Consider the following 22,220-nt stretch of genomic DNA (forward strand, 5'->3'; position numbering starts at 1 on the left):
GAGTGAGCTCAGCCACATCACATTTAGCTTAAGTTAAATTTGACAAAATCGTTTTTGGTATCTTTTAGTTGTCACTGCATTAGACTAAGTGGAGGTGATTAGATAATGTTGAAGTTGAAATCGTGCTGGAATAGTTGAGGCAGCTCCCGTTTTCTTTGTGACTTGCGGTAACTGGTTCTAAATCAATAGTAGTCCGGAAATGTTGGAAACATTACCTTGCTTGACCATGCTGAATATCATTAACTGTTTGTTACATGAAATATGTTTAGTGGACTTCATCGGACAGATGTTGCTCTCCGGTTTTGCAATGAAACAAATGTGTGATTTTGATTTATTCTGCCACTGTGGCTTATATGAACTAACAGGTTATAAAGCAAACAAAGTAATTATCACAGCACATTGGTTGTAAAATGGCTTCCTACGATTTTACCCACGCATCACTACAGGTGTAGGTTATATAGCTCTTTTACAGTCCTTCCAGGCAAACACCTCTAACACCACTAATGTATAGCACCTACATGATTTCCTTCCCATTAGTATGGACTTGTTATCCAAGCTATAAATATAACCTAGTGTGTTTTGTATGACATGCAATCAGGCTCCAACTCTCCAAGCATACAACCAAATATATCAGTCGTTTAACATGGAAAAACACCCATTACACAACTCACACACACACACATTTATCTTTTCACGTGGTTTTATTCATTTTTATTGGCTAAATGAATTTAAAAGGTAATAACAATGTTTAAAACTACATGATCATATCCACAGCCATTGCTCACATACCCACTGATAACCCATCTATATATAAGATTTTCTCCCTCCCCACACATTTTTTAAAAACATTTTTCATTTTCTGTATTTTTTTGGAGCCATACTATCATAAATGCCCATTTCAAGTCTCATCACACTAACAGCAATTCAATGGGAGAGGAAGGAGACTCTAGCTCTAAAGGAGTCTTTTTCCCCCCCAGTTCATATTATTCCATCAACATTTAAGTTACTAAAGCAGAGAAAGAGACAGAACCAAAAATGAAAAGTACAAGAAATAAAAGGTGGGTGTGAGGGGTTTACACCAGGCAACCCCGCGCCCCGTCATGCCACCACGGCAGAGACAGTTGCTCTGCACAGCGACACATTTTCAGAACATAGAAAACAACTCAAATCATTTAGAAACTAGATCCAAAATAGTTTTGGGGAAAATAATAGATTTTGATGTACAAAAACAGTAATTTATTTTACTTTAGTAAATCTTATAAAAGTTCCAAACACAAGTGTATTGTAGTTCTTATTTAATTTATTATCGATTCATTTATTTGTATTTTTTTTGTTTATCTATTAGTGCGATTGTATACCAGTGCAGCTACTGGGTCCAGAGTAAAGAAAAGAGGTCTTTTTTCATCTTTAACGGCGTAAAAAATAAGGAGAAACTCATCTTTTATATAAAGTATAACTGCTGGTCTTTAGGAAAGAAACACAGAAACTCATACATCTAGGAGGCACGCTATGGGGTTTTCTTTTGTTTAAAAAATTAAAATAATTAAAATACAAGTGACGACAACAAAATAAAAAAAACTGTGTGCAACCAAGTAATTTCACTGTCCTTGATGCCGGGTAAGGCTTCAGACATAATCAATGAAATTCATTGAATAAGAGGTTGCTAAAGAAATCAAAAGACAAGTTAGAAATCGTACAAAAAACAGATAAAAAAATCTGAAACAGACGGGAGAAAATAACATTTTGTCTCTTGCAGGGGTGTTTTTTGGAAGGACAGGAAGCCAGGCCTGAAGAGCAGCATTTGGACTTGGCCAGAACATAGAGATGTATAGAAATCGCTACGTTGTATCTATGCCATTATGGCGTCTGTGACAGCACGCACAGTGCCATTGAAGCTTTCTCCATTTTAAAGTAGTCCATTTTTTTCTTCTTTTGATGTTTGAAAAAAGTGTAAAGCTAACATTGGTGACTTACTACCACCTGCAGTGATGGAGTCTTGAACCAAATTGTGTTAAATTTATTGTGGCCGTTAAATGGCAGTCATATAGCTTAAAGCCAATTACAAACTAATTTGAAGAAGAAAACAATGCTCTGCTCATTGGTCGATCACTCCCAAACCATAGGAATCTTCACCCAGTTGACCATTTTAAAATGGAGGAAGCCCTAAATGTCCATGCAAAAACAGGTTACTTCCATGTTATGATCTCTATACATCTCTATGGGGCAGAGGCATCTTTGGTTCGGTTGAACATACAAAGGTAATAGGAGCTTAAGTATTCCACAAAAATATATGCATACCGGTACACATACAAGGAATGCAGGGGCTAAACCGGGCAATGGAACCAAATGACATTGTCTTTACACGTTATCCCAGTTGTGTCAGTATGAACAATTGTCACTCGTCCATGGGCAGAGGTGTGTTTAAACTAGCTGCAAATTAGCAGTCAGAATAATCTTTTGAAGGACACCAGGAAAATCACATCACATTTGACTGAGATTTATTGATATTCATGAACCTTTACGTTCAGTCATTTCCATGTTAAAATTACGTTACATGATACACTTGCGGTCATACGGAAGAGTGATTCATGAATGGCAACGAATTGTCCAAGTCAAATACAATAATTATGTGAGCATCCTGATGATATCAGCAATCACTCATCTGGCTCACTAAAACCTGCCAACTAAACCCACACTCATGTCCAGCTTAAAGAAACCACTGTTATAGAGGGCTACATGAATGACAATATTACATGAGAAGCACGACTTCCTTTGAGGGAGTTTGTAAGAGCCAGAGTTGAGTGAGAACCTTCTGTCAGATGACCTTTAAGCTGATAATCAACTCCACGGATGAGTAAATGATACAGGACAGCTATAAAAACTCACGATTTAAAAAGAGTAAAACATGAAGTGTTATGGGTGTGCTTCTAAGAGGAACATCCAATCGTGGGCTGGACAGGGAAAGGGGCCTACGATGGGAGACTGGAGAGGAGGGGCGATAGACCCCTTTTACTCCAACTCTTTAATGTCCCAGCCCAGGAGCGAATGTCCCCTTCTGATGCCACGATCTACTGAACGACAGACTATACCTTTAACCCCCAGGCCATGAGGCAGGGAGTTGGGGGGAGGGGGATTAGTAGTGACTTCTTGTCCTTTCAAACCTGCAGGGTGTTGACTTACACTGGTAGGAAAAAAACACCTGTTGAACAGATCTGCATATATCAAGGATAATAAGTCGAATATGATCGATGAGTCCGCATGACCAGTCACGAAACCTGCGACCGCCCCAACATGAGGTCCAATAGCACCATTTTATTTATTTTTGATGATTTATACAAGTCTCTAATCCTTCGATGTCAGGGATTAAACCATACTGTATGTTTTATACACACACATGCAACAGAATGGACTGCATTTGTGTATACATATATCGGTAAGTATGTAAAAGAGAATGGTGGACTTGATTTTGCAGCAGAAAAATATTCAAGTTGTGCTGTATTGAATGGACCAGAAAATGGTTACCCGATTGTTCAACAACAGGGAAAGCTTGTCCCACAGTTCTCTGAAAACTGTTTTTGTGACAAACTACTAGGCCAATAGATCTCTTTAAGTAGGCCTCCTTTGTCTTGTCAATGTTGTTGAGCAGCATTTCCCTGACCACAAGAGGATAATATAAAGGAAATGCCATCCAATATCTGAGCAGGGAAGCACAGAGAACAGGATAGGCCCTTACCACAATAACATCTAAACCAAGCATGTCTGTGGACAAACCCCTTCTACAATAGGCTAGATTAATGAAGTAAGCTGGGGTTTCTAATGTCCAGGTATGATTAGAAGAAAGGTTCCCATCTGCCTCCCGCTACAATGTGTCTATCTGAAGGTGAATGGGTGAATCAGGGTTTTAAGGCCCTTCACTGCCCTGTAGGTTGAGGTCAGTGTTAGACAGTACAGAACAGAGGAACACTCAGGGCACCATTTTACTGGTCCATAATTTATGAAATCAACACAACTGAAATATGGGTCATTTCGGGTTACTGTGGATGGAGTGCCAAAGCCCTTAACATTTTGCATTTAAAAATAAAATAAAAAGGATTAACCCTACTGTCAGTTGGTAAAAGATGTTTTGTAAAATATGTTTGTTCTTTTTTGTTGTTGTACAAGCACCTCTCAAACCTGTACACGACACAGAGATCATTAGCTAATCCATTAACTACACTTGCTAAAACATACCAACTACTGGTCACGGATGTGACTGATTAAAAGGAACACTTGAAGAGGACATGGACTAACTAGTTGCTTGAAATCCCTGGTTCTTTATGTAGGGTTTGACTGAATGCAGCTTGACCACCCTTTCCCAGTTTCCTGGGAAACAGCTGACAAGACAGACCAACAACCCATGCATGGTTTCTAGTGGCACAGAGACGGGGAGCGACTGGTCCTGAATACGGCAAGCACCTCAACAAACAGCAGCATGTCATGAGGAAATAACGGATTTGAACAAATCAACCGACGATGACCAGTGCCAAGGGTTTAAGGTTAGCTAGATGCTATCTCCAGAAGCCTCCACAAGATCTCATAGCGTTTTGACTAGCTAGATGCCATCTCCAGAAGCCTCCACAAGATCTCATAGCGTTTTGACTAGCTAGATGCTATCTCCAGAAGCCTCCACAAGATCTCATAGCGTTTTGACTAGCTTGATGCCATCTCCAGAAGCCTCCACAAGATCTCATAGCGTTTTGACTAGCTAGATGCTATCTCCAGAAGCCTCCACAAGATCTCATAGCGTTTTGACTAGCTAGATGCCATCTCCAGAAGCCTCCACAAGATCTCATAGCGTTTTGACTAGCTAGATGCCATCTCCAGAAGCCTCCACAAGATCTCATAGCGTTTTGACTAGCTAGATGCCATCTCCAGAAGCCTCCACAAGATCTCATAGCGTTTTGACTAGCTAGATGCCATCTCCAGAAGCCTCCACAAGATCTCATAGCGTTTTGACTAGCTAGATGCCATCTCCAGAAGCCTCCACAAGATCTCATAGCATTTTGACTAGCTAGATGCTATCTCCAGAAGCCTCCACAAGATCTCATAGCGTTTTGACTAGCTAGATGCCATCTCCAGAAGCCTCCACAAGATCTCATAGCGTTTTGACGAGAGCACATGAAAGTGCACAACTATGGCAACCGTCAGTCATCAAGCATGTAATGTCAAATGTGGATGTAAAACATTGATTAGGCCTACATCAAGTTTCATTATTTGTCATTGTGGCCACAAGCTTCAGTTAAAATGGTATAAAAGCAGCAGAAGTGATGAGGACTCTTAACAAACAGCACAAAGGAGTTCAAACGCTGGAGTGTATTCATCAGTCGGATTCCGTTGCAAATGTAAAACTTATATCAATGAAAATTAGTTTCTATTGTACAAATTCAGGTAGTCCTCTCCGTTTTGTTCCATTTAGCCGGTTTACTCTAGGAACCAAACAGTAAACAGGTTTCATTGCAAAACTTTTTGCAACAGACTCTGACGAATAAATGCACCCCTGATGCTAACCCATACTAACTGAGTAAGTCCAGATAATGTCTCATAGGCCCAGATTCCTAGCCAGGACCAAAACACAAACTTTGAGAGGAAACCCAACTTTTGGGACCAAAGCCACCAGAATAAAGTAAACTCTTGGAGGAAGTAAACACAGAGGTTACAAAGAAGAGCGGGGGGGGCAAACATCTTAAGCCTACAAAACAACCACATGCATTAAAAACAGAATATGGCTTTAAGTAGTTTTAGCATATCCCTGTCACTAGACTCAAGTCTCCCTCATTGTTTTTTCCTCTCAAACCAACTAGCATGAAATAACAGGATGAAGGTATTTTTCTCAGAGAACAATGAATGAGAGGACAATGCGCTCTGCAGTCAACTCTCCAACCCTATCACAACCTCCAGCCAACTCTCCAACCCTATCACAACCTCCAGCCAACTCTCCAACCCTATCACAACCTCCAGCTCTGCAGCCAACTCTCCAACCCTATCACAACCTCCAGCCAACTCTCCAACCCTATCACAACCTCCAGCCAACTCTCCAACCCTAACACAACCTCCAGCCAACTCTCCAACCCTATCACAACCTCCAGCTCTGCAGCCAACTATCACAACCCAGCTCTGCATCACAACCAACCTCCAGCTCTGCAGTCAACTCTGCAGCCAACTCCAACCCTATCACAACCTCCAGCCAACTCTCCAACCCTATCACAACCTCCAGCCAACTCTCCAACCCTATCACAACCTCCAGCTCTGCAGCCAACTATCCAACCCTATCACAACCTCCAGCTCTGCAGCCAACTCTCCAACCCTATCACAACCTCCAGCCTACTCTCCAACCCTATCACAACCTCCAGCCTACTCTCCAACCCTATCACAACCTCCAGCCTACTCTCCAACCCTATCACAACCTCCAGCTCTGCAGCCAACTATCCAACCCTATCACAACCTCCAGCTCTGCAGCCAACTCTCCAACCCTATCACAACCTCCAGCCTACTCTCCAACCCTATCACAACCTCCAGCCAACTCTCCAACCCTATCACAACCTCCAGCCAACTCTCCAACCCTATCACAACCTCCAGACAACTCTCCAACCCTATCACAACCTCCAGCCAACTCTCCAACCCTATCACAACCTCCAGCTCTGCAGCCAACTCTCCAACCCTATCACAACCTCCAGCTCTGCAGCCAACTCTCCAACCCTATCACAACCTCCAGCCAACTCTCCAACCCTATCACAACCTCCAGCCAACTCTCCAACCCTATCACAACCTCCAGCCAACTCTCCAACCCTATCACAACCTCCAGCCAACTCTCCAACCCTATCACAACCTCCAGCCAACTCTCCAACCCTATCACAACCTCCAGCCAACTCTCCAACCCTATCACAACCTCCAGTCAACTCTCCAACCCTAACACAACCTCCAGTCAACTCTCCAACCCTATCACAACCTCCAGCCAACCCTATCACAACCTCCAGCCCCGTGGATCACTTTCACTAGCGGCCTGCTTCACAGAGACAAGGGACAGAGACAACCTCCTTTAATGCAGCTAAAATGGCTTCCTCCATACGTTTCTCAAGTTGGAAAGAAGAGCGGGTGAAAATATCTGATCTGGAGCCGTACAAATTCAATTCAAGTTTTGCAGGTTTCATTACAAAACACTATGAACACTCAGGGGTGGAAATGAACATCTCTGTCAAATATTTTGTCATGATCCTATTCATGATTTAATATAGCGCTTTCAATCTCCTGTCGGAATGTGAACTTAACAACAAACTTCTAACCACACACATCAAAGCAAACACGTGTGGGGTAATGTAATAAAAAAGACCAGCAAATACTAGTGGCGTGCCATCACAACCCTACAATCTACAGCACTACAACGAGTTACAAAGGCCAAACCAACCTAAGTCCATTCCTTGAGAAGAATCGCAAAATTGAGGAAAAGATTGAGTCTTCCAGAACGGCTGTTGGCTTGCCACATGACACACATAATGCCAAGCTGGCTACTAAGAAAGGATTCAACAGACAAAGAAAAACATTTCCCTAATAGATGGGACACTGTAGCTAAGCCTACACAAAATATGAGCCTATACCTTTATGCATTACGAATTCACCATATATATGACTTGCTTCCATCCACAGAATCAAAAGCCTGATTAGGATTGTTTGAAAATAATACATTTAGGAAAATTGAGTATTTGTGAACAAAAATAAAAACTAAAGGGGTTATATTGATATATATGCTGCAAAAACTAAATCAATAGGAGGATAAAAATAAAAGATTTTTGTTTTTTCTCATCATTATCAATTGATGCTCATTTTGCCACCCGTTGCCACGTCAACGTCTGGGAGAGCGTCAGCATGGCAACGGAAACTATCATCATAAAATGGTACAGTAGTAGAGATAACTAGACCAGGAGGGGGCGGGCTCTCCTGGGAAAAGGTCCGCAGAGAGGTCCAGTGATTGGTCATGCGGCTCGCTGTCAGGAATAATGGTTGTATGGGGGTAGAGGGTGCCCGGTGCCATTCTGGTAGTGATGGTGCTGGCGGTGGGCAATGTACTCAGCATAGCTCATTGTCATCTTCTCGCTACGGTACCTAAACAAGAGGAGAGGGAAGTTAGAGAAGGAACAGTTACCCAAACTTACCTGGCAGTGGCACTTAGAATCTCTACACCCTAAATGCTCTATGGATCCAGCAGTACTTCTTCACTGATTTCTGTCTGTACTGTGGCAAACAGGACCACCGAGCGCTTTGGGAGGGTCCCCTACAGTAATGATGCACCAGTCACATATTCCCAGCAGTAAGTAACACTTTCATCATCTACACTGAAGGCAGAACCAAGGCCAGCAGCAGTGGAAGACAGCAACCGGTGTGAAAGGAGAGCAGCCTCTCTTACCTGGTCAACTTAATGGTCTTCCTGAAGTCATTTGTGATGGGAGCTTTGTAGCCTCCCTTTCGTAGTAAGGAATCTATGGTCTGAATGTGGTCCCATCCTGCACAGAGAAGGTTATAGCCCCTTGAATATCCCCCTTTATGTCCCCTCGAATCCCACTTCTCTTTAGAACCAAGACCTTCAGTCATACAGACATTATACAACGGTGATGGGACACACGATTCCACTTACCTTGCTCTTTTGCGACCTCTGGTAGGTAGGTGGCGGTACGCTTTGATCCTTTTTCATTGAAAAACTCTATCCTAATGCCATGAACACCCACCTACAGGCCAGAGAAAGGAGAGACAGAGACAGAGGGCAGAACAGACATCACATGAATGGACAGGAACAACAGAGACATGCCTATATACACTACATGTCTTCGGCCACACACTCCAGACAAACTGCAGCATTACCTAACAGAGTTACTAACCTATAGAAGTATGAGATACCATACCCGGTCACACTACATGTCTTCGGCCACACACTCCAGACAAACTGCAGCATTACCTAACAGAGTTACTAACCTATAGAAGTATGAGATACCATACCCGGTCACAGGGAGGGCTAACTCTTGAAATTCCGTCTGTCACTACAGATTTAGGAAAAACAGCTTTTAGTTTCGTCGTACCTCACGTATGGAACAACCTACAGAACACCCTACAGTTGGATGAGTTGGTGCCTTTTGGGCAAATCAGATTGTTTCTTTGAGGGTCAGGATCCGGTCAAGATAGCTCGGGGGATTGTTCGAGTTATAATTGAAAATCACCCACCCACGCCACGGGCCCTTGCCCCCCCCTGGGTCAGCAAGGTCACTGCATACGTCCTCACAAAAAAGACAGACTGCCTGTGTATGGTGCTTGTCGGCCTAAATCATGCTTGCTGTGTGGATCTCCAGGCTGCAATGGGGTCCAGTTCATTCAGAACCATAAACTGCAGCAGAGGCCTATTCCTGTTTCATTCTCATCTCTACTTCACACTGGAGATTGTCTCTCCCAGCGTACTGCTCTGTGCGGAGCGTACTGCTCTGTGTGGAGAGCGTACTGCTCTGTGTGGAGAGCGTACTGCTCTGTGTGGAGAGCGTACTGCTCTGTGTGGAGAGCGTACTGCTCTGTGTGGAGAGCGTACTGCTCTGTGTGGAGAGCGTACTGCTCTGTGCGGAGCGTACTGCTCTGTGCGGAGCGTACTGCTCTGTGCGGAGTGTACTGCTCTGTGTGGAGAGCGTACTGCTCTGTGTGGAGAGCATACTGCTCTGTGTGGAGTGTACTGCTCTGTGTGGAGTGTACTGCTCTGTGTGGAGTGTACTGCTCTGTGTGGAGTGTACTGCTCTTGTGTGGAGTGTACTGCTCTGTGTGGAGTGTACTGCACTGTACTGCTCTGTGTGGAGTGCACTGCTCTTGTGTGGAGTGTACTGCACTGTACTGCTCTGTGTGGAGAGTGTACTGCTCTGTGTGGAGTGTACTGCTCTTGTGTGGAGTGTACTGCTCTTGTGTGGAGTGTACTGCACTGTACTGCTCTGTGTGGAGTGTACTGCTCTTGTGTGGAGTGTACTGCACTGTACTGCTCTGTGTGGAGTGTACTGCTCTTGTGTGGAGTGTACTGCACTGTACTGCTCTGTGTGGAGAGTGTACTGCTCTGTGTGGAGTGTACTGCTCTAGTGTGGAGTGTACTGCTCTTGTGTGGAGTGTACTGCTCTTGTGTGGAGTGTACTGCACTGTACTGCTCTGTGTGGAGTGTACTGCTCTTGTGTGGAGTGTACTGCACTGTACTGCTCTGTGTGGAGAGTGTACTGCTCTGTGTGGAGTGTACTGCTCTTGTGTGGAGTGTACTGCTCTTGTGTGGAGTGTACTGCTCTTCTACATATTTGTACTGCTCTCCGGTGCACTGTAAACCTCAACTGCTGGATTCACATATGTGAAGGCTATTTAATTTCAATAGAAATATAAATATAAAATGACTGAAGAGTATTGCATAAGATGAATTAATAGCTACCTGTCTTGTTTCAGTCTCTTACCTCCCAGTCAAGGTAATCACCGACGTCCTCGAAGTTGGTGAGCAGAGACACCGAGCAGAAGAGGCGTGGCAGCTCGTCCCTCGTCACGGGGGGAAAGCGGCTGTCTTTAAGGGCACTGTGGAGACAACAGGGGACGTTTAGGGACAACATCAGCTGCACTACTTTGAACCAGTTTCAACTGGAAGACCAACAGATTATCAAGGACAATGTCCACCCAAAGTACATATTTGCGTTTCATCTCATCTTACCACAGGCCACAGGGCATTATGTTTATAATGAAAAGAAAGACCAAATCTCTCTGATAAGACAACATGTAAATGAAGAAACCCTGCAAGCATTTTCCTTTATCCTTTCAGAAGACATTAGCCATGAAGTGATATCTTCCGTGCTACATTTCAGAAAGTGCCTATCTGAGGGGATGTAAAAATAGAATGACCTGATGGCAGGTCGTATTGGCTGGACCCACAGACTCTTCATATCAGATTGTCATTTTCCCTCTCTCCCCCACTCCACTCCATCCTAACAAGAGACTGCTGCCACCACCCTTTCTGCACACGACGGCACACCATCTTCCTGCTCATGTCATGACAGCAGATGAATGGAGTCAGTTACAGTCTCCATGAGCCATAATCTACCACTACACGCTGTCCGAATTCACCAATAGGAGTGAAATGCCCCATGTGGTGATGGCATGCTGACATAGTGCTGCCTCTTCTACATATTTGTACTGTTAGAAGACTCATATGGTAACAACACATGGGATGAACTGTGAACACTGAACAGCATCCCTTTTAAGTCCATGATGTGTTAAATGGGACTCTGCTTCTTTCAGTCCAGGATTGGGAGTGACAAGCTGAGTTCAGTAGAAAGAGGCCCAGTCATTCCTCTTACTAGAGGGAGATGTGGGAGAGGAGCATGGAGAAGCGACATCATGAAGACATAAAACAGGCCGGCTCCCTGAGAGTAATTGACATCTTAGGACCTGGGGGCACGCTAAGGGCACGCTAAGGGCACGCAGAGGGCACGCTAAGGGCACGCTGAGGGCACGCTAAGGGCACGCTAAGGGCACGCTAAGGGCACGCTGAGGGCACGCTAAGGGCACGCTGAGGGCACGCTGAGGGCACGCTGAGGGCACGCTAAGGGCACGCTGAGGGCACGCTGAGGGCACGCTAAGGGCACGCTGAGGGCACGCTAAGGGCACGCTGAGGGCACGCTAAGGGCACGCTGAGGGCACGCTAAGGGCACGTTGAGGGCACGCTGAGGGCACGCTGAGGGCACGCTGAGGGCACGCTGAGGGCACGCTGAGGGAATGATATGCAGAGGACCTGACAAGACAGCAGATTACTGGGCAGCTAAGGCAGAGTGAAGGAAATCCATTTTTGTGTATATGTGAGTAGAGGAGGACAACACAGCACTCTTGTACAGAACAAACAGACAAGCCTACACTATAAAACACTTTCAGAGGGTTATCTTGCATTTCACAGAGGCCCTTAGCAAGTAACTATGACATCCCCCACGAGTCAGGCCCCTCCAATATCTGGAATTTCTCCTGTTGTTTCACTGGCCCCTCCCTTTTCCTGTGCTAACAACATGGTTAGCCTAATGGTGAGTTGGATTTTAGACAGCCCCCATATTCTAGAATGTCCTGACCTGGTATAACATTGGCTCTCAGAGCCTCAGTGGCTAAACAACAGCCATGGAGACGTTCTAACGTCTGTGTTGCTGCGGCCATTCTCTGCAGCGCCAGTGTAAGATTCCATGGGAGAGAGGGGAATTCTACATGCTGCTGGCTGCAGGTCCGACTGATTGACTAGAGGGCAGGGTTGGCAAATCTTAACCAGACAGGAGACGGATACACAAACAACAGCACCCACATACCTCTGGCACTCACAGGAGGGTAGCGAAGCTTATCCTCTCAGAAGAGTCATTAAATAAATAAATATGTCTTTTTACTGAGCTGACCCTTTTATCCAAATAGGTCTGGCTTGTATTAATACTGCATTTCACACATGTTCACATTTATAGGCCTATAGCTGAATACAAACACAAGACTGCACCTGAGAGTGAGTACAACAGGAACGTAACTAGCCTGGCTGGCTGGCAGTGTCAGAGCACCAGGTCATTGAGTTTGACATCACTAGCAGCCCTCTAAAAGGGCTGTCTACTAAAACAAACAGATGATCGCAACCTCTACAAAATGGCCGCTCTGGACTTCAAGTGTAACACAGAGACAACACATGCTTTGTAAGATCCTCTAACGTTAACCTGTACCTCCTCTACAGAACAAGACTCCTGATGCACGCTTATCCAAGGGACAGAATTAAATGATTAAATACCAGATGTGGATGCTAAACGGTGATCGGATTGGTATCTATAATCTGAAATGGAAAAGCCATTTTATTACCAGTTGTAGACAGGGAATATCAATGAAGGGGAAGGTAAATGTTTGCAGAGATAAATTAGAGACATGAGAACATTGTCAGTTACTTCATAGTTTACTGAAACAGGACAACCAACACACACTCATGTATGACACTGATACAGTGCATGTCAGATCACTGGGAGGGTGAGGCCATGCAGCAAGGCTGAAAGGCCCTGTTGACAGTAGTGCAGATCACATGACTGACACATGCAGATAAACAGACAGAGAGAAAAAGAGACAGACAGATGGACAGAAAGACAGACAGGCAGAAGGAGACAGAGGCAGAGAGAGACAGACAGACAGAGAGGCAGACATATTCAAACCAGTTCTGCCCAGATTCTGAAGGTAATGCATTCTTTATTGGATTGTCAGATACTCCCCTGCACCCCCCCTCACCCACACACACACACACACACACACACACACACACACACACACACACACACACACACACACACACACACACACACACACACACACACACACACACACACACACACACACACACACACACACACACACACACACACAGCTCAACCAGATCCTCTCTCCCCCACTGTGGGCCAGAGAGGCTATTAGGTTTATTAAAATCACACACCAAGACAGACTTTTAGAAACGAATAAAAAAAAGAAGCACATTTAATACAAAATCACCCTAGTAGGCCTACTTTGCATAAAATACTGTATTATATCCTTTACTGGTCAATACTGATATGAAGGTTGATATTAACTCCAGGAGACCTGGCCCCTCTAGGGAGACAGATCACTCATCAAATGAACGCCCTGGTAAATAATTGCCTTTAAACAGGCAATGGTGCATCTGAACTGGGCATGACAGTGTAAATGAATTCCATACATTTCTGAGGCAAGCTGAGCACAGAGCAGCATCTCTCAGTGAAGTAAAACCCTCCCGGAGGTCCCTGGGGCAATGCCGTTCCTCCGCTCCACGTACATGCTTTGCATGATTTATTCAGCACCAAAGGTCCTTTTGACGTAGACAAAACCAAAAACACACACACACACACACAAGCTCAAAAGGTTATGTTAGTTGTGTTTTTGTATATGGTAGGATGGAGGGGTGTAAGTAAAAAGCCAAAAGTCCCTAAACATTAACTGGATAATTAAAGGACAACGGTTACTTGGTAGAATAGCTGCTTGCAGCCATCTGCATTTGAAGCATCCTGTACTTTTGTCATGAACATTCTGCTCTGTGAAAAACATGAGCATTTAAACCATTTGTTTTAGAGGTGTGCCGTGTTTTGACAATGGTTATTTTTTTTCTTTTTCTGCCTGTTTTGTCCTCCCTACAGTCAGAAGATAGCCTAACTGTGCGTTTAACACATGAACATCTTCCTAAGCATGCATTCTGTTCTGCCTGGTGAGAGAGAGATTGTGGCATTAGGAAATCTATAAATATGAATAACAAAAACCAGGGAGATTGTAATGCAGTGGGAGGGAAAAGTGTCTGAAAACAAAAACAACCCCGAGATGGTTAGAGTGTGACTGTTTGAGGTTGTGGACAGGTGTCTTTTATACTGATAACAAGTTCAAACAGGTGCCATTAATATAGGTAAAAAAGTGGAGGACAAGGGAGCCTCTTAAAGAAGAAGTTACAGGTCTGTGAGAGCCAGAAATCTTGCTTGTTTGTAGGTGACCAAATACTTATTTTCCACCATAATTTGCAAATAAATTCATTAAAAATCCTACAATGTGATTTTCTGGATTTTTTCCCCTCATTTTGTCTGTCATAGTTGAAGTGTACCTATGATGAAAATTACAGGCCTCTCTCACCTTTTTAAGTGGGAGAACTTGCACAACTGGTGGCTGACTAAATACTTTTTTGCCCCACTGTAGTTGCATATTGGCATATTACTTTTTGATGATATATTGTATAGTTTTGACAATATTCTAATATACTTTTTGCGCTAGTTAGCTGTACCTCCACAAAAACGTTACTATTTTTCCTCGTTGCTTGTTCTCCATCTTCTTTTTAAACAGGGAACCAATTTGTTTTCAGCACTTTTATTTCCAATACTGAACTAAACTAGTTTTCTTCATGGCTCTCTCTTGTTCCTCTGCAGCAGACATGTGGGGAGCAGTATGTTTGGAGCATCGGTATCGCAATACATATAGAATCGCAATACATATCGTATAGGCACTTAAGTAACGTGATAATATCGTATCGTGAGGTCCCTAGCAACTCCCAACCCTTATGGTCAGACACGGCTAACAAGCTAGAAAATCATAGTATTACTTTTTTTATGCAAGACATGAAGGATAATCTTTGATTTTATCAAAGAAGCCAGTTATATTGATAACGTTACTGTTGGAGTTAAACACCAAGAGGCCCCCTTTTTCCCAGAAGTACCCCAGGCCTCACTAATGACATTAGTGCCCACAGAGGCAGGCGGGCTGAGTGAACAAAACCCTCAGCTTTATTGGCATCCTCATCTGGATGCTTCGTCCTGTTTTTTTTGGTTCCCCTTCACAACACACTGCTCTCCCCCTCCCCCAACCTCCCAACTCTTGAAAAACAAATGAACCGAGAGGCCTGCCATTTGTGGTACCTAGATACAGTTCAATGCACTGAGGAAACTTTTTTTTAAACATTCTCCTCGAACCTCGACTGTACCTACGGTGAACTCAACCAAAACAAAAGCTAGGGTAAACACCGTTAACACACTAAATAAATACAATACATGTTGCTTAAGTATTAATGTAAGGGTTCCTATGTTGTTATCAGATCAAATGAATTAAGTGATTTAGTCCAGTAAACTTGACATTTTCTGTGACAGCAGAAAGTTTGAACTCTGTTGCAGTGCATGACCTCCTCTACAGGCCTCCGTGTGGAATCATCCTAGCAACAGCGCTGGCCAATAGGAGGCTGGCAGGAGTCTTAACTTGTAGCCAATAGGAGACCAGTTCCAGATGTCAGTGAGTGAATGTGTTTGCCACTGTATGTGTGTGAGAAAGAGATAGAGAGCTACAGATCAGTCTCACGTGCACCACCACCCATTCAAATAGTGTTATTTGTTCCTGTCCACCTGGTATGCTGCTTCTCCCCAATGAATTAGCAATTTCCTTACAAAACCCAACAAGACAGTAATTGTTTCGATGATGGTGGGTGTTCCTTTCAGTGACAGAATAATAAGAATGGAAAAAGATAGCTAGATTCACACCCAGAGAACTCAAAACATGTCTGCCATATTTTTTACTTGAATATATCAAAAGGGAACTGTTGGGTGAATGTTTTCTCCCAAAAGACTTGCTGTCATCCCTTCTTCCCTCCTCTCTTTTTGTTCATGCCTATGAGGCAAAAATGTGGAGATATCCCAGCAGGAGACAGAACACAGACACGGTGTACCGCTCCTGCAAGTGCCTACAATCGTCTCCCCAGTCACATGCTCACCACCCTCCGTCTCATAGTACTTGACGGGTCAGAACCAGCTGCTCTGCTTTTATCTTCCACTGAGCGTGCAGGGTCCAACGTTAACTTTTTTTTTTCTCACTGGCCCAAAAATAATTTCTACTTGCCCGGACATGGTGTAGTTTTTAAATGCATTGGGTTCATGCAGGGCCTAGAGGTTGCCATGATTCTCTCTGTATTCAGCTATTAATAGGCTACATTTGGTTATTATGATATGTAATAAAAAGCTGTGTAATGCACACTGAACCAAAAATATAAGTTTTTTTTTTACTGAGATTCTACAGTCAACTCAAATAAATTCATTTGGCCTTCATCTATGGCTTTCACATGACTGGGAATACAGATATGCATCTGTTGGTCGCAGGTACCTTTTTTTTAAAAGTAGGGGCGTGGATCGGAAAACCAGTCAGTATCTGGCGTGACCAGCATTTGCCTCATGCAGTGCGACATCTCCTTCACAGAGTTGATCAGGCTGTTGATTATGGCCTGTGGAATGCTGTACCACTCCTCTTCAACGTCTGTGTGAAATTGCTGGATATTGGCAAACTGGAACACGCTGTCATACATGTTGATCCAGAGCATCCCAAACATGCTCAATGGGTGACATGTCTGATGAGTACGCAGGCCATGGAAAAACTGGTGATATTTTCAGCCTCCTGGAATTGTGTACAGATCCTTGTGACATGGGGCCGTGCATTATCCTGCTGAAACATGAGGTGATGGCGGAGGCTGAATGGCACGACATTGGGCCTCAGGATTTCGTCACGGTATCTCTGTGCATTAAAATTGCCATTGAGTCACTTTACGCCTACCTACATGTACATATTATTTCAATTACCTCGACTAACATGTAACCTGCACATTGACTCGGTACCCCCTGTATATAGCCTCCACATTGACTCGGTACTCCCTGTATATAGCCTCCACATTGACTCGGTACCCCCTGTATATAGTCTCCACATTGACTCGGTACTCCCTGTATATAGCCTCCACATTGACTCGGTACCCCCTGTATATAGTCTCCACATTGACTCGGTACCCCTGTATATAGCCTCCACATTGACTCGGTACCCCCTGTATATAGTCTCCACATTGACTCGGTACCCCCTGTATATAGTCTCCACATTGACTCGGTACCCCCTGTATATAGCCTCCACATTGACTCGGTACCCCCTGTATATAGCCTCCACATTGACTCGGTACCCCCTGTATATAGCTCCACATTGACTCGGTACCCCCTGTATATAGCCTCCACATTGACATTGCCTCCACATTGACTCGGTACCCCCTGTATATAGCCTCCACATTGACTCGGTACCCCCTGTATATAGTCTCCACATTGACTCGGTACCCCCTGTATATAGCCTCCACATTGACTCGGTACCCCCTGTATATAGCCTCCACATTGACTCGGTACCCCCTGTATATAGCCTCCACATTGACTCGGTACCCCCTGTATATAGCCTCCACATTGACTCGGTACCCCCTGTATATAGCCTCCACATTGACTCGGTACCCCCTGTATATAGCCTCCACATTGACTCGGTACCCCCTGTATATAGTCTCGTTATTGTTATTTTATTGTTGCTCATTTATTTTATTTTTGTTTAGCAAATCTTTTTCTTAACTCTTATTTTTCTTAAAACTGCATTGTTGGTTAAGGGCTTGTAAAAATAAGCATTTTACAGTAAGGTTGTATTCGGCACGTGACATAAAATTTGATTATATATATATATTTTTTTTTTAATGCAATCGTGCTCATTGTCCGTAGCTTATACCTGCCCATACCATAACCCCACCGCCACCATGGGGCACTCTGTTCACAACGTTCAGCAAAGCGCTCACTTAACACAACGCCATACACGCTATCTGCCCTCTACAGTTGAAAATAGGATTCATCCTTGAAGAGCACACTCGAGCGTGCCAATGGCCATCGAAGAATTTACTGCTCATAAATATTAATTTTTGGGGTGCGTAAAAATAGTTGTACCCGATCCCAACACTTTCTCACTAAAACATAATTACCAGAAGTCCACTGACATGCTCTGATAATACAGCTCTGAACAGTTAGCTCAATGGTCAGGCACCGAGTTCCTGACATGTATTGCCACTTGCGGTCAAAGTTCACATTCCCCATGGTGTGCAAAACAAATCTTTGAAATGTGGTATTGCGGTATTGTGTTGGGAAGAAAAGTGCAATCTTCACCTTGAAAATTAAGATTAAAGGCTCAATTCAATCCGATCTGCATTACAGTATTTACACAGTTGCTTTTTTTCCAATGGTCAAATGAACTCACAGATGTATACGGTACCCAAGCCCAAACCCCTACTACTACCAGGGCGACCCCTCTCCCAGGTATGCTTTTACTTTTCAGAATTAGAAGTGAGTGGGCACGGTTAGCATAATATAAAGGATTTGAAGAAAATATATATAATCTGCCCCATGTGGGATTAGAATTCACAACCACTGAACTGCAACCGTCGAGAGGACTGTGCCACCGATCGGTCATAGCAGTTGGGAAAAAATACAACGACTTGACATGACCACCAATGTCATCGATTTCTTCTTAAAATAAATGAAGCTACGAATATAAACGTATAATCCTCAAAGCCTACATGTTTTTTTCCTTTGTAAAAAAGCGCATTAATGTTTATGAAACGCTAAGCAAAAAGTTCTAATTTGGTCATAGACGGAAATGTGCCTTACTGCCTTTTAAATTGTGTAACGTCAGTAGTCTAGTCAAGGAAGCGTCAATATAGTGGCACACTCCACTTACCAAGTCCATTGCCAAATGAGGCACACTGTCACCTGATTTTATAGTAAGACCTGAGGTGGTACCACCCAGCACATCTAGAAGGGAGTGTATTTCATACCGAACCCCTCCCTTGAGATGACATAAGTGTTCCTACAGTTCCTTTATCAATGGTAAGAGTTGAAGCGCTAGGGGCAAAAAGAGCTAGATCTACGACTAAAAGTCCAAAATATATACATTTTGTAACGAACTGTCAAAATAAAGACCAGAATTCTATACAACTATGTCTAAATCATCTGGTTTTCGATCAAACATTTTTTTTTTTTTAAATAAAAGTTAGTCTTTCAGACAAACGCGATATATCGAATGGCTACAGTAGGCCAGCCAAGATGAATACTAGGTGTTTTTGTGCAGACTATCAACAGTAGCCAGCATATTGCTAGTATGTTCACTATTGAAGGTTTACTTTTGTAAATCACCTTCCCTAAAATCAATAAGCACGGCAAATGGATGAATGAATGCATATTTTTGCTCTGGACAGCTTGTGTGTGCTGTGTTAAGGTATCAACTGATGTCAATTGCGGGAGTGTGGTGGTGCTTGAATGAGCGGCCAATCATATTGCTCAAATACAAATACCATGACTGTTCGGTGTGTAGTCTTCAATGGTTTCACATAAATGGTAGATTGCAACAGAGCAGGTAAATGTTCTACTGGAACGCAAAAATAAACTGAAAAGTTACTGGGCCAGTCGGGACAGTGACTGACGAGATCCACTGGTCCGACATGTTTTCACTGGCCCCGGGCCAGCGCTAATGTCAGTTCCTGGGGAGACTTTTGTTTAGGGGAAAAGCCAGACAATGTAAAGACTGATATCAGTGGTTCAGCCTAAAGAAGAATACAGTACATGCTTGGAACTCTGGGCATGATCAAGTTAAGAGAGTGGCGTACCTGGTAAGGGTGTACTCCCTGAGTCCTGGGTGGAGGTTCATGGCAGAAAATGTACCTATACATCCCCTCAACCGCTTGTCTCTGCCTATTTTCCATGTGACAAACAGCGGGCTGTAAGAGAAAGAAGGGAAGACAATGTTAGGACCTTTAGAGTTAAACACATTAGAACATCAGTTAAAATCTTGGCCCAATACACCGTTTGAAGGTCCAGGATTCACTTACAGTGCGTTTGGAAAGTATTAAGACCCCTTGACTTTTTCCACATTATAGCCTTATTCTAAAATTGATTAAATTTTCTCATCAATCTACACACAATATATAGGGAGGTGACCAAGAACCCGATGGTCACTCTGACAGAGTTCTAGAGCTCCTCTGTGGAGATGGGAGAACATTCCAGAAGGACAACCATCTCTGCAGCACTCCACCAATCAGGACATTATGGTAGAGTGGCCAGACGGAAGCCACTCCTCAGTAAAAGGCACATGACAGCCCGCTTGGAGTCTGCCAAAAGGCACCTAAACGACTCTCAGACCATGAAAAACAAGATTATCTGGTCTGATGAAACCAAGATTGAACTCTTTGGCCTGAATGCCAAGCATCACGTCTGGAGGAAATCAGGCACCACTCATCGCCTGGCCAATACCATCCCTACGGTAAAGCATGGTGGTGGCAGCATCATGCTGTGGGAATGTTTTTCAGGGGCAAGGACTTGGAGACTAGTCAGGATCGAGGGAAAGATGAACACAGCAAAGTACAGAGATCCTTGATGAAAACCTGCTCCAAAGCACTCAGAATCTCAGACTGGGGCAAAGGTTTACCTTCCAACAGGACAACGAACCTAAGCACAGAGCCAAGACAATGCAGGAGTGGCTTCGGGACAAGACTCTGAATGTCCTTTAGTGGCCCAGCCAGAGCCCGGACTTGAACCCAATCGAACATCTCTGGAGAGACCTGAAAATAGCTGTGCAGCGTCACTCCCCATCCAACGAGACAGAGCTTGAGAGGATCTGCAGAGAAGAATGGGAGAAACTCCCCAAATACAGGTGTGCCAAGCTTGTAGCATCATACCCCAAAAGACTCCAGGCTTTAATCGCTGCCAAAGGTGCTTCAACAAAGTACTGAATAAAGGGTCTGAATACTTATGTAAATGTGATATTTCAGTTTTTTAAATGAATTTTAATAAATTAGCAAAAATTTCTAATCCTGTTTTTGCTTCGTCATTATGGGGTATAGTGTGTAGATTGATGGGGGGACTACATATTTGATTTCAGAATAAGGCTATAACGTAACAAAATGTGGAAAAAGTCAAGGGGTCTGAATACTTTTTGAATGCGCTGTAGGGTTGAGAAAAACAATTGTGGACACAATATTTGAATTGATTTCTCACATTCCTAGTGGTGACACTGACAACAAAGGTATTTTTCAACTAACATTGCACTGACAGATATTGATTGACAATGTGTATAGCAAGTACTAAAAATAAGATTGCTACATGAGGTTTCTGTTACAGTTTGCTATTAGGCATAGCATAGCTCTCTGGTTTTACATTCAGGTGTTCTCTGGATCAAAGTACAGTACAGTACTTTTCTGTCAAAGCAGCAACCTGTCCAGTTTACTCTGCCTGTTTGTCATGGCCATATAGACTCAGTCAGCACCATAGTTTGAGTTTGACTGCGCATTGGGAGCTAAAATCAATTTGAGCTAAAAATCCATTTTAAAATCAAGCGAGGCAGCAGTCAGTGACATTTTGTCTTGTGTTATGTGTGCCCAGAGAATTCCGTGCACCAGCAGATATACTGCTTTGTGTTCTCTGTAAACTGACAAAGTACCCTTAGTAGCCTACATGTTATGTTTAGTCTCTACCAACAAAAAACAACACACACAGTTGAAGTCAGAAGTTTACATACACTTAGGTTGGAGTCATTAAAAATCATTTTTTCAACCACTCCACAAATGTCTTGCTAACAAAATATAGTTTTGACACTTTAGAAACTTCTGATAGGCTAATTGACATCATTTGAGTCAACTGGAGGTGTACTTGTGGATGTATTTCAAGGCCTACCTTCAAACCCAGTGCCTCTTTGCTTGACATCATGGGAAAATCAAAAGAAATCAGCCAAGACCTCAGGAAAAAAAAGTCTGGTTCATCCTTGGGAGCAATTTCCAAACGTCTGAAGGTACC

General features: G+C 43.5%; 1 protein-coding gene across 3 annotated transcripts in view; it reads right to left on the bottom strand.

The window, feature by feature from the left end:
- Nucleotides 1-848: 848 nt before the first annotated feature.
- The window catches only part of LOC124007471 (AMME syndrome candidate gene 1 protein-like), a 33,878-nt gene continuing 12,506 nt past the window's right edge, over nucleotides 849-22,220 (bottom strand). The window contains exons 2-7 of one of the 3 annotated variants that reach the window (XM_046318073.1): nucleotides 20,039-20,149; nucleotides 10,488-10,602; nucleotides 8,666-8,756; nucleotides 8,438-8,534; nucleotides 6,444-8,136; nucleotides 849-6,119 (exon numbers count right to left, since the gene is read on the bottom strand). In XM_046318073.1, the coding sequence (XP_046174029.1) occupies nucleotides 8,022-8,136; nucleotides 8,438-8,534; nucleotides 8,666-8,756; nucleotides 10,488-10,602; nucleotides 20,039-20,149 (529 nt within the window). In that variant the 3' untranslated portion in view covers nucleotides 849-6,119; nucleotides 6,444-8,021. Of the gene's footprint in view, nucleotides 6,120-6,247; nucleotides 8,137-8,437; nucleotides 8,535-8,665; nucleotides 8,757-10,487; nucleotides 10,603-20,038; nucleotides 20,150-22,220 lie in introns of all 3 variants that reach the window. The other 2 variants (XM_046318074.1, XM_046318072.1) reach the window with 2 other exon arrangements.

This window comes from Oncorhynchus gorbuscha, linkage group LG20 (genome assembly GCF_021184085.1).
Source record: "Oncorhynchus gorbuscha isolate QuinsamMale2020 ecotype Even-year linkage group LG20, OgorEven_v1.0, whole genome shotgun sequence".
NCBI classification, from domain to species: domain Eukaryota; kingdom Metazoa; phylum Chordata; class Actinopteri; order Salmoniformes; family Salmonidae; genus Oncorhynchus; species Oncorhynchus gorbuscha.